At 30.9% G+C, this 13,054-nt stretch overlaps 1 protein-coding gene across 5 annotated transcripts; it reads right to left on the bottom strand.

Annotated features, from left to right (window-relative positions):
• Positions 1 to 2,221: 2,221 nt before the first annotated feature.
• Positions 2,222 to 10,315, bottom strand: DGK4 (diacylglycerol kinase 4). 5 transcript variants are annotated; one of them, XM_029273395.2, is made up of 14 exons: positions 10,155 to 10,289; positions 9,884 to 10,061; positions 8,944 to 9,364; positions 8,416 to 8,538; positions 7,673 to 7,810; positions 7,508 to 7,593; positions 7,128 to 7,215; positions 6,444 to 6,519; positions 5,757 to 5,839; positions 5,457 to 5,527; positions 4,404 to 4,481; positions 3,671 to 3,758; positions 3,391 to 3,507; positions 2,222 to 2,654 (listed from the first exon to the last, which is right to left on the bottom strand). In XM_029273395.2, the coding sequence occupies exons 2-14, from the start codon at positions 9,931 to 9,933 to the stop codon at positions 2,496 to 2,498; spliced, it is 1,578 nt and encodes a 525-aa protein (XP_029129228.1). In that variant the 5' UTR covers positions 9,934 to 10,061; positions 10,155 to 10,289; the 3' UTR covers positions 2,222 to 2,495. The 5 variants fall into 5 exon arrangements, with proteins under 5 accessions (XP_029129228.1, XP_082931809.1, XP_020226805.1 ...); XM_083075683.1 differs by lacking the exon at positions 9,884 to 10,061 and having other exon boundaries at positions 10,155 to 10,315; XM_020371216.2 differs by lacking the exons at positions 9,884 to 10,061; positions 10,155 to 10,289 and adding an exon at positions 9,502 to 9,576.
• Between the last annotated feature and the right edge of the window lie 2,739 nt (positions 10,316 to 13,054).

Here is a 13,054-nt window from a genome sequence, read left to right as displayed (position 1 = left end):
TATTTTTTAAATAATTAATTGAATTAGTATAAGAATAATATAAAAAAGGAGTATTTATACAATTTTTATGAATCTTCAAGCATGTTTGGGTAATTTAATCTAAGTATTATGAAATTACATCTGAAATAACGCAATTCACTTCAAAGCTGACTAAAATCGGATCCGACAATTATTTTATTAAAACGGTCAGGAGACAAAACTCCAGTGACAAACTTTCCAAAAGATTTTTCTTGGTTTGCGGTTTGGCTTTTTTTGCATTAAAGTCAATTTAATTGAAATCTATAACTTCTACAGTTCAGAAAGTGTTGATGGAACCCTTCTAATATTCATAAAATATATTTGTTTTTTTATTCATTTGTGATATGTTCATTTTTTTGGTTGGACTTTCTTATTGACTAGTCCAATTTTGCTAGCTTCCAATGTTTTCTTAACCAAAATAATGTTTCGAAGTTTTTAAGTTGAGTATTAAAGTTATTACGATTATTATTTGATTATACATACAATATTAATTTTGGTGTAAACTTTGTATTGTATATTTAGAAGGTTGGGGATGCTGATAGGAGTATTTGAGCAGGTTAAGTCCATGAAAGATGGCGTTGAAAGAAATTCGTGATAGTTCGTTCCTCTGTGGTTAATTACAGTTGATTTTTTTTCGTGATTTTATTGTAATTTTCATAGCTAATATTCGTAGATATGAACCTAAAATTTCACCGAATGGATATAAATGTGGCATTAAACATGCAGAGAGATGACATCCCAGTCCTGTTGTGTGTTCCTCTTCCTGAAGGACATGAGTTTCGATGATGAGCAGAGACTATGAGAGGAAAACTGGGGCCACACCTTAGCAACAACAAACCCTGCCATGTGAAACTCCACAATAGTCATAACTCAACCCTGCCATCAGGGACGGATATATATTAATGCTAGTGGGGGCAATTGCCCCCACTAAAAGTTTTTTCATTCTCTTTTTTATATAAAATATTAATTGTTTTATAAAATATATATTATTAATTATTATTATATTATATCTAATATAATAAAATATATTAATATTTTATTTATATTTTTAATTATTTTTACTTTATGATAAAATTATCTTAGTTTTTTATAAAGAAAAAATTTATTTACTTAAGAGTAAGTCTATCAAGATTTATTCTATCAATAACTAATATTCTATATCAAATTTTAAAAAATTCAACGGTTAAATTAAAAATTCTTAATGTATAGATCAAATTTATAAATCTTTAAAAAGCTTAAAAATCATATGATATTTTGTTATATAGATTCAAAATAACATATAAAATATTTTTTTTATTATCCATCAATTTAAATTAATGAAACGGAGTATCAAATAACATTTTTTTTTTAATTTTAAAAATTTGATCTACACATTAAAGACTTTTAATTGAACGGTTGAATACTTGATGTAGAACATGAATTATTAAATAAAATAAGTCTATCAAAATTTACTCTTGAAATAAGTAGACTCCTCCTCATTTTTTATTATTATAATATACTATATCTTTTGGCTAAAAATTTATTACTTCTTTACTCATTAAAGATGTCATGATTTAATTTACTAATGTAGGTTATTTTTTAATTTTTATTTTATTTTTTAACCTTTTAATCATGTATATGCATATTGTGTATTGGTATAAGAAGATCCACGTTAAAAAGAATGAAAGTAATTGTTACACAGCTTATTTTTAACTTAAATATATTTAAATAAAAAAATTACTCTTATAAAAAAATAAGCATTGCACTCATAAAATATTTTTATTTTAAATGAGTAAAAATTTAAAAGACACTAAAAAAACAAATTAAAAATTTTATTATTTTTATCCTATTAATTTTACCATTTTTACTCCTCTAATCTTAAATAAGCCACAAAAAAATTATAAAATGACACTATAAATTAAACTCAGAAAGAGAAAAAGGAAAATTTCTCACTCTATTTATAAAACAACTGTAATTTATAAAAATAAAGTATTTTAAAATTTTTACCATAAATTATTTTCTTTTTTAGTAAAAATTGATATAGAATATTTTATTGTTGTCACTTAACAAATTTATTTTTTTAATACGTCACTGCCTGCCATCCCTTCAACCGCGTACTTTTCAGACAACTCCACAATAGGTAGCAATATTGGGCTCCAGAGAGTATGGAAACTGAAGTTTATTAGCAAAGAAAAAAGAAAAAAGGAGGGGGGTGGTTTGGGAATTTCCACAATAGTTATTCCATATAAATATAATGGTGCGCAACGCCCTCAATTACATATTATACAAATGCCTTCCATGACTACAACCAGCTATGGAAACCATCAAAGAATAACTCACTAATCACAAAACACGATTTTCGCAATAAAAGAAAAGAATTACTTTTACAACATCAAACTTTCCATGTAATGGAGAGCCGGTACCTAAGATTACGTAGAATACACAATCTTTCCATGAATCCCAGCTATGGAGTATAGCCAAAGCCAACCACCTAATAATTACTTTCCACTGATAACAAGTGACTGGAAAGGCTCCCTCTTTATGTCGACGTAAGTGGAGAAGTCCTTGCTCAATGGCTGTTTCCAGGGCTCCCCATCCATTTGCATATAGGCATTCTTCCACTGTCCACCTCTCACTTCCAACCGAATAGCTGATGCCTGAAAGATAAATCGAATTCAACAGTCAGCACAAACCACTGGGACTGGTTATTGAGAAAGACAATTTCAGAGGTGAGCTATGATCAGATTTGTCAACACATCCATACAAAAGAAAAGAGAAGGCGCGCTCTATATTGGCAGAAGGAAGGAAAAAAAAAAAAAAAAAAAAAGGCTTTCACGTTATCAACTTTAATTTGAAAGTGAAATCAAATATTAAGTTGTAAAATTGTTAGTCCGGTAACACTGAATACAATGCAAATAAGGCTGCCATCCTTGAATAGTCAGTTGCAGTTGATATTTTGTTTCAGCGAGACATAGTTAATGAATTTCTAATAAAGTGCCTAGTTTTTCTCTTTTCTTTTCTGAGTGGCTTTACACCACCTTTTCCCGGAATAACTCTTAGAGGTGGGGTTACGGTATACTAAGTTTCTTGGCCGAGGTGCTCAAAATCATTAGACACATTTTTTTAAATGCTAGACTGACATATTTAAGCGCAGAGTTTCTTGCTAGGTATTGGCATATTCTATTAGCCACATACAAGTGAAGATGATCAATACAAATGACGAAATTCTTCAAATTCAACAAGCCTTGGCAAACAGAAAATAACACAAGCAGTTGTTATTTAGAACGTGTCAGTCTCAGACACAAACAGCGAGTGAATCTAAAGTTCAAAATTTTGCATGAGAAGTAAGCAGTAAGCAATTCACTCAAAAACATAAACAAAAAACTGTGGTACCTGAGCTATGTGCTTTGCAGAGATCAGTTCAACCATGACAAACGATGCATGCCATCCATGCTTTAAACCAAATATTTCCAAGAGCCCATCGGCAACATCAGCTTCAACAAAGCCTCTCTGGAAGTACATCAAAAAAGCCTATTTAGTCAAACATAATTACATTTGAAACACCAACAGTTCATCAAGTTGGCTTATATACAATATATATCCCTATATATTTTCTTTTAATAAAAGGAACATGAAATTGAATGCTTTCATATCTTAGGCAACATGAATATACCTTTTCCAAATATTCTGGTTTTGGTTTACCCCATGGATTTCTTCCACTTCCATAGCTATGAAGATTCAAAGCAACTATTGCCCTTACACTGAAAGGAAATGATGTAACTATATCGAGCAAAATGGACAAAACCAAAAACTGCACAAAAGTGATTGTGAGTTGTGACTTGTGGAGTTGTGACTCTTAACTACATTCACTAGGCAGTAAATTTTAAGTAATTAGAATTTCCAAGAACTACAACAAGAAGTCAAAACTATTAATAAGGAAGAAATGCACACTTGCCAGCAACTACAAATGGTAAAATAAAAGGTAATGATTCTTGTGATAGAAATGGTCCAGAATCTAAAGGAAAGAATGATTTTTTTATTGAACACTAAATACCAATTGTCGTGCCAATGTGGTAGCAGCCTTAAGCTAGGGCTAGAACAAACAAAATGAATGATTTCCAAGGATATTCAAGAAACTACAACTCTCCCCACTTTCTAAGAGTCCAATCCTTTCTCAAATGGCAAGATGATTTCTCTCTCAACCTCCCCTCTTTATTTATAGGTAATATGCTTTATTTATTCTACTATATGTGACTGCTAAACTAACCAAACTAACCCCCCCACTAACAGACACCTAACCGTTACTAATAGGTGCCTATCAGCCTGTCTTGCGAACATTGAATTGTTTTCCCAGTTAATAAATAGTATGCACCAGCAACAATTATATTATAGGATGAAAAATTTACCTATTAGGAATATCAATCTGCTCCCACTCTGAGCTATCGATCCTTTTGATATGAATCCGCATAATGTTTTTGAGTCCCCTAATAACAGAAAGGATTTTTAAGAATACAACAAGGAGGAATATTCTAATTAGCTTTTAAGTCATCTTCCTTTATTATTAAAATATATATATATATATATATATATATATATATATATATATATATCCATAAAGAATTTGTTTTAGGCAAAATACACATAAAAACGTGCAAACACAAACACACTTTAGAGAGACAACATTTAGGAAAAAGTAAACGAAGAGAGAGATAGCAGCAAAGCAAAAGCTTTTTAAAGTAACTATTTCTCAAGTCCTTTTTGAAAGAGAAAATGAACAAGAATGCTGAAGGTAAACCCGATATTCTCTAATGCCTTTATATACATCATACTTCTGGTTTTAGCCATATAACTTTCACCATTAAAGTTTTCAGCAAATCTTCCTTAGCCACTGCATCCAAAATGCATGCTAAACTTCTGGTCGCACAGGGGTCGTACAGTAGTCACAAGTTAGCAGAGGAGACAAGTGACTGAGTGAGGCATGATAGCTATGAACTTTGTAAGGGGTTTTCCACAAGCTGAAATCCTTTTTTACCCAAAATTACCTCCATAAAATGCCTCTCTAAGGTTAATATTGGAGGCCATTCCCAGGAATTTGCACACCATCAGCATAGTGGTGCTATAGCGCTGTGGAATATCGCTATGAGCTATCTACAGTGAACTGGGACGCTGATGCAGTGCATATAATGGTCAGGGGCTGCTACACACCACTATGCCGCTTTAGTGTGATATTGACAACTATGCAGAGAATTTAAAGAAGTAAAAGTAATCACAGCATTTGTCACATATTTCTAATTCTTTACAATAAGAAAAGAGCAATTCTTGATTTCTTGTTGCAATGATAAAATAATCTTTTCTAATTAAGAATAAGGTGAAAAAACAAGAAGCAAAATTATCACACGAGCAATTTGCTCTTTCTGACTTATCACAAGGATGAAACTGCTTTAGCCTACATATCTTACCTTAGACCTGGATCACTTACGCAAGGTGTGAAAAACCAGCCTTGTGTGCAACTGTAACCTGAGTATATAATCTGCAGCCAAAAAGAAACGGAAAGGATTGATCAATGATCATGGTAACTATTAAACTGTTAACCTATGCTAAAATGTTAATGTCAAACACAGTGTGCTGCAAAAAGAAAAAAAAAATATAGATTACCTTCCTTATATAAATTGTAACATCAAATTAAGTAAACTGAAGCAAGCTAGCAAGAATGACTTAATTTATAAAACATATTACTCAGCTCCACAGATTCATAATACCTTATTTGAAATTGGACCACTTGCAAGGTAAGGTTTTTCATCGCGTAGATGATGGAAGCCATAAGCCACTTGGGCATCCATTCCTGTAAAATATAACAGGATATATTCTATGAATGCTCAGAAATACAGATAAGAGATTCAATTGAGGTATCTGAAAACGTTTCCATCTATCAACACCGTGATCCAAAAAAGTTGTAGCATTTTAAGTTTGTATATTATACATACGCACATAATATGCACACACATAAACAGGTCAGGAAAACCAAAGCAATCATAAAATATCAGGTATAAAGGAATTCTCAATTCACTTCAGTGAGGCAATCCCAATGGCATGGTCATATCTTGCTTAAGCTTCTGAAGCCATTGTTGCACAAAATAGTTGTATGCCCAAAAGGCAAACTTCAGACATTAAAAATATGAGCAGCATGAATGATAAGTCAGTAACTCCATTCTTGAAATACTCTCTAGGACATCAATACCATGCAGGGAGCAATTTGGCTTCAGAATGTGTCATACTCATCCGACTGACATCTCATGTAAAGTACTAACTTCATTCTAAAATCTCAATGATTAATCTTAACAAACCATCTAAGGCACTAAAAGTCTAAAATAGACAAGATGATACCAACTCCAGAAATATTCATGTTACGCACCAATATGAAACTATTGATTTACATATTAAAGTACCTATGCTGAAGTAATTATAGTACACGCCTTCATAACTTGCAACTTTCTCTGGTAGTTTTCCCTTAATTTCAAAACCCTGCAGAGCACACACACAAGAAACTTTGTACATTACAAAATTATGCAAATAAACTGAACAGTGAGAATTAAGAAAAATTTTAAAAACTAATTGTAATAAGTTGCATGCTGAATCAAATACTTAGCAGCCTGTTCCAAATTTAACACTTCATAGCAAGTTGGGTGTACCAGAAACAACCATTCATGTACAAAATAAAATGCAATCGGAGTGACACTCTAGAAAGACCTTGACAAGGCTGATTATATAAATAAGTAATAATAATAATAATAATAATAATAATAATAATAATAATAATAATAAATAATGGGGGCACATCCGCACATGCTTTATAAAAGTATATTATGATTAAATTTTATAGAATAATCATGCCCTAGTGATTCAACATATGCACATGAAAAAAACTGTTTGATATTCGTTATTTTGGTAAGTAGCAGTGATTTCATGAAAAACTTGAAACATCACCAAAGATTACAACTAACCTAATCCTTTGCTACCTATATATGAACAAACACTCTGCTCAAGGAAACATTGTCAGCACAAAACATGCCTAACTAATTTATATACAGTGCTAAAACAAGTTAAATGATATGAGAAACCAGACCCACAACCTGATCAAGAGTGAGCTCTTCTGTATGCTTCAAACAATGTGGTAGCTTCACCTTTGTGCCTTCTGGCATAGAAAGTGAAACCCGCCAACTGCCACGGAAAAGAAAATTAAACCAAATTAATATATGAGCAATAAAGCAGAGAGAAGTGAATAAAAGTATATCTATGTATAAAACTGAAATTCTACAATTCTTATTTCTTAGAAGTCCATCCATAGAAGATGCAGAATGAAATTAAAAAATCATGGTCCTCATGCTTTCCATGAAACTAATAATGGCAAAAGCTGAAAGCCAAACTTATTTAATACAGTGAATTCACATCCACTGTCAAAATTAACTCGGTAAAGGAAAAGTGTATAAACTGAAAGAGAAGTACATAATACCTATCCAAATGGTTAACTTGCCCAGTAGTAGCCCTTTGTAGAGTTCTCTTAATAGCAGACCTCCATGCAAACGGAAATGACCCACCCTGATAAATATCAGAAAGACAGATTAGCATAGTGGACCTAAGATTCAGTTAACCCATAATTTCTAAGCATGAGGCTTACCCAATTAAAACTCCTAGACAGGTCATTGCCTGTCCCCAGTGGTATGATCCCAACCGGAGGAACTGGCTCTCGGTCGTGAGTGCGAAGTTCTGTAAGACATCCTAATACCCAACCAACTGTACCATCACCTCCAGCAACCTGCCAATCAACCAGTTTCATTCATCCAATGCGATTGCTAATCTAGTAATACAGTATCAAATATTTGAATCTAGTACGTATTATTATTCCCATCATGTTTGACATGCATCTTGACATACAATCATATTTTTCATTTAAAAAATTAAAGCAATAACTACATAACCATCCACTTGTCAATCACGCTTCCTCTATTTCAATTTTATCCAGATAGAAAAAATACAACAAATTAACTAATCTTTCTAATAATTTCCCAATTTATTAAATTAAGTATGCACAACCGGAAGAAACGAAACACAGGAGCCAAGTTTGTCATATAATTAAAGATAGAGTAACAATATATTTAGACACAATTTTTTTTTTAAACACTCCACCAACACCTCTCATTTATTTTCAATCTCTCTCCTCCTATCATGTATCCTACCGATATTTTACTTTCTTTTTTTCTCTCTCGCCAGGTACTGAATAATATTTAGGGTTCTAAAAATCATTTTTTATATATATAATATGAGGTCTAAGAAACTAAGAATCACGACAACTAGTGCAATTAAACACTGTACTCTACGATGTGAATTGTAATGCACGTTCCAGTTCTTCTATCAACATACCATAACCCTGATTCTTTCACGAGTTTCTTTGGCACAAGAATCACCGAGACCTGCCAACATCTCCAGGCAACTCAATCCATACCGTACAAACTCATGAGGCTTCACATCTGAAAGGTCAAAAACCTGCACATACCACCAAACAACGATCACGACATGGTAAAACGAACAAAGTTTTATAGAAATAATAACAGAAGTAAAAATTCGAACGACAAAATCACAAACAGCAGCAATTCATGAAAGTAACTTTAATTTCACACACGCGCGAGATTGGAAACTACATGTATATGCAACATTAGCAAAGCAATTGCAGTGTTTATAACTAGCACTAGTAGAATCTTCGATACGATACTTCGTCTCTCATATTCAGACGATTAACTTCTCAACCACAGTAGTTAAAGCCTCTCTCTCACCAGATCCAAATAATTTCACGACTTCCTCTGTTCAGCGACATTTGATTCGGACTAACGTCGACTGAAAAGCGCGTGCAACAAAGAAATTTGAAGACGAAGCGGGGAAAGGGAGTAGTACCTGCTCCTCACTCATGAGTTGCTGGAGCCTCTCCTTGAGAGCGGGACCGTGGCGGCCGCCGCTGCGGGGATTGATGAAGACAACCATGGGACAGGGCGGAGCGGCGGAGTCCTCGCCGTCGTTGCGGTTGATGTAGCGTGACTCGCCGGCGGCGGGGTCCTTGAGACGAATTGAATCGCGCATTGCGTAGCGCAGGTACTGAGGCATGGTGAGCTGCTTCTTCAACTCGTCCTTGTCAATCCGGATGCCGGAGAGACCGCAGCCGCGAAGGGACTCCACAATCGACGACCTCACCGCTATCTTGTTGGTGTCAGCCACCGTCGACGGCGAACCCATCCTCGCTCTCGCTGTGCGCCGACGACGCCTTGGTTCTTTTCTTCTCTGACGAGGCAAACCCTCCGGTTGGCCTCTCCTTTGGACTCTGCACAAAAATTTTAAACCAAATAAGGAATCTGTTTATTTATTCTCTATTCTTCATTATTATTATTATTATTATTATTATTATTATTATAATAAAATAAGAATAATGAATAAATGCGTGCTCGAAGAGTCTCTGACTCTGACTGCAGTATTTTCCGCAGCGCGCAGGCAAAGAAAGAAAGGACGAAAGTCCAACGAGGAAATTGAGTTGGAGGGCCGAATTTTTACTTTCAAAAAGCTTTTGTTTGCCATTGCCATCGTGTGGGGTGCGCTGCGAAAAGTCAAAAATGCCCTCTCCTGTGACCGTTATTTACAAAAGAGGTGTCATTTCTCCATCCCCCACCCAATTCAACCACAAACATATCTTTTCATTATTGCTTTCAAATTTCAATAATGCTTTTAATTTTTATTTATTTTAAAATCACTACTAATTCCCAGCATCGGCTGGCTTGCATAATTCTTTTTTTTTTTTTAACAAATTGATAAGCGGTTATTTACTTTTAATGATGTAACATCATACCCGTTCCATTCTGTCATGGATGATAGGCAGGTTTGAATAAAACCTTTCATCTTCTCTGTTTTCGTCAATCACCGAGCGTGCGTGTCTCTATTTTTGTTCAAAATCCAAACGTGAATGATAAAATTTTCCTCAAATGTTTGAAGAATATGGGAACGAGAAGGAAAACAACATTCGGTGCCTGTGAACACATTGTAATGCATGTTGTTGGGGTTGATTCATAAATATTCGATTAGCATGTTGAGGTTGATAAACAATATTAAAACAAACATACCCATACACAGTACATAACAAAGTTTGATTGTTCGGTTCTCGTGTTTTCTGTATGCTCGGTGACACACAGAAAACACGAGAGGATTGAGAGAGGGAACTCGTCGTCTCCAACGAAAGACACAAGACAGCATAATATTTAACCCCCATCTCTTCTCAATTCTGCACATGTTGTTGAGTCCTATTTTAGTTACATAACTGTAATTTAGATAAATTGTTGTTGCCTAGAGTTGGCTGCCAACTCAACTATTTCCAATGGTCAAAATTAATTTACCCTCATTCCTTTTTTGATAAAATAGAATATGTATAAGTGTTGGAGATGGTCTATAAATGTCGAAACTGTTCAAAACAATCCAAATCATTTTTAGATTAATAATATTTCAAAATCTATACATATCAAGTATTCCGGTTAATGCTGTAAAAAAAAAGTATTCCAGTTAATTTTCCAAAAATTTAAATATTAGTTTAAGTTTTTCGATGATAATAGACTAAATATTGAGTAGAACATAAAATTAATATTTATTTTAATATTAAAAACTAAACTAATGTTTAAAATCAATTTTCCTATTCATTATTAATAAGATAACAACATGAAATATCATTAAATTTTTACTTTGCTTGAATTTAGAAAAGTTATTTAACATAACTAAACAACTTTTCTAAATTTGAACAAAATATTATATATATATATATATATATATATATATATATATATATATATTATAAATTTGACTGTTGAGTTAAAATTATGAATACCTTAAAATTGAATGATAAAACAGGCATAATTAAAATAAGAAACCAAAATCATGGATTAAAAATCCTACTAAAGTGCAATTTAATTAATAACTTTTATATATTATTAATTTAAGACTGTTTTTGGTCTAATGTCTTCAAATAAATAAATATATATATATATATATATTAGAAATCATATGTATTTTTATTATAGATAATCCCGTTAAAATTAAGTAAACTTACTATAAACAATAAAACTCACTCTATAATAAGTATTTAACACGGTTATATACCTAAAATTCAAACTCTTGTACTTCTTGTTCAATTGAAACAACCTTATACCTATATCAATTAATCTACATGATCACTAGTTTTTAAGTGTATAGATTACAAAAGTCAATTTTTTTATAATAAAATTTATATATATATATATAAAACCATAAATCAAACCTATGTGAACATCTTTAAAAAAATTATTTATTTGTCACCAATGAAAACACAAGTATTTATCCATATTTTTTTTAATGATTTATTGTACGATAAGAATAATATATATATATATATAACTAATTTATAAATACAGTTATAATGTGAGAATATTACTTATGTTTAAAGTTCTTAGTAACAATCTTTAAATAAAAATAAAATGATTTAGATTAAAAAAATTATAGATAAAGCTATACATACCATCATTCTCGTGACTGTATTTATTATTGTCATTGTTATTGTCGTCATCGTAACCATCTGTTACTGTTATCATTGTCACATCCTCATTACCACCATTGTCGCAGTCCCCCATAGTCATCATTATTGCTACATCATCAATAACGACAGTCCCCATAGTCATCATTATTGCTACATCATCAATAACGACAGTTATGATAGTAATATAGCGATTGTCAAATGATACTAGTAATAGTTACAATGATAACTATAACAACAATAATAGAGATAATCACAATAGTAGTGATACATGGTAATTTTATTTATAATATTTTAATTTATGAGTTATTATTAGTTATTCTTATATTTTTTTCATATAAGTATTTTTACTATATATAATAAAAACTCAATTTAAATATACATTTACTATTATTAAATAAAAATATATAATTAGTAATAATAATATCATTGATAAAATAATATTAATTTTATCAATGACTTTATTAGTATATTATTTTATAAATTAATAATTTATATTTATATCATATTTCTAATTAACATTCATTTAATATATTTATATCATGTTTAACATATTATATTTTTATAAAAGTATCTAATTTATATTTATTAAATTATTAGTGTATCTAAAAATATATTAATATGTTTATTAATAATACTATTTTTTTTGTTTATTTACTAGTAAGAAATATATATACTTTTATACATGAATTAAAGTTATATAATTTTTCTGTGAAAATATAATTTAATAACTTTAAAATACTGTGAAAAATAATAATATATTATAATGTAAATATAGTAATAATATTATTAGTGTTAATTTATAAAAACTATTGTTAATACATATTCAATTTTTTATTTAACAATAGCAAATATGTGTGAAATTTTGGATTCAGTTTAAGTTTATATTATCATTTTTATATATGTATTTAGAAAACTTGTTGACTTAGTGATTAAATATTGTTGTCAGAGTTTAGGTTTATTTTTTAAATTATTTTTGACAATTTCTTATCTTATTTTTACATTTGTACTATGTCCCAAAAATGGACGGAAAAGTAAAATAGTAAGGTTTTACATATTTAATAAGTCATAAGTTATACATTTAAAAAATAAGTGATGAGTTTTTCTTTTTATTAGTTGGAAAGATTAAAATGAAGGCAATAAAGTTTAAATTTATAACCTTGTATTACTCCAACCAAGTTTTAGTTAACTTTATTTAAGTGAAATCGAAAATTTTCCGTACTTTAGTTTGGAGATCCATTTCCTTTCCTTTAAAATTTTTACTAAATAAAAATAGTAATAAAGTGCTCAAAACTATTTTCTGGAAAAAAAAATTGTGCTCAAAACTATAATCGTTTGTGATAGTTTTTTTGATGAATTGGAAAGAACTGTTTGTGATAGTAGTTATAGAAGAAAGAAAAATGTTCTTTAAACTCTTGTTTATATTTACTTATTCACATTTCGAATCTCAAAAATGCATAAAATAAA

The sequence above is a fragment of the Cajanus cajan genome, chromosome 5 (genome assembly GCF_000230855.2).
Source record: "Cajanus cajan strain Asha chromosome 5, NIPB_CcT2T_4, whole genome shotgun sequence".
NCBI classification, from domain to species: Eukaryota; Viridiplantae; Streptophyta; class Magnoliopsida; order Fabales; family Fabaceae; genus Cajanus; species Cajanus cajan.
The sequence above is the reverse complement of the archived record's forward strand: the minus strand, read 5'-3'. Positions and strand labels throughout refer to the sequence as shown.

Excerpts from the sequence above, each read along its gene's own strand:
- DGK4 (XM_083075683.1), bottom strand. The coding sequence starts at position 10,300 with ATGGGGGTTAAATATTATGCTGTCTTGTGTCTTTCGTTGGAGACGACG. Across the intron at positions 3,759-4,403 it reads CAGATTGATATTCCTAATAG|TGTAAGGGCAATAGTTGCTT; the intron begins GTAAATTTTTCA and ends ATTTCCTTTCAG. Across the intron at positions 2,655-3,390 it reads CTGCAAAGCACATAGCTCAG|GCATCAGCTATTCGGTTGGA; the intron begins GTACCACAGTTT and ends TTTATCTTTCAG.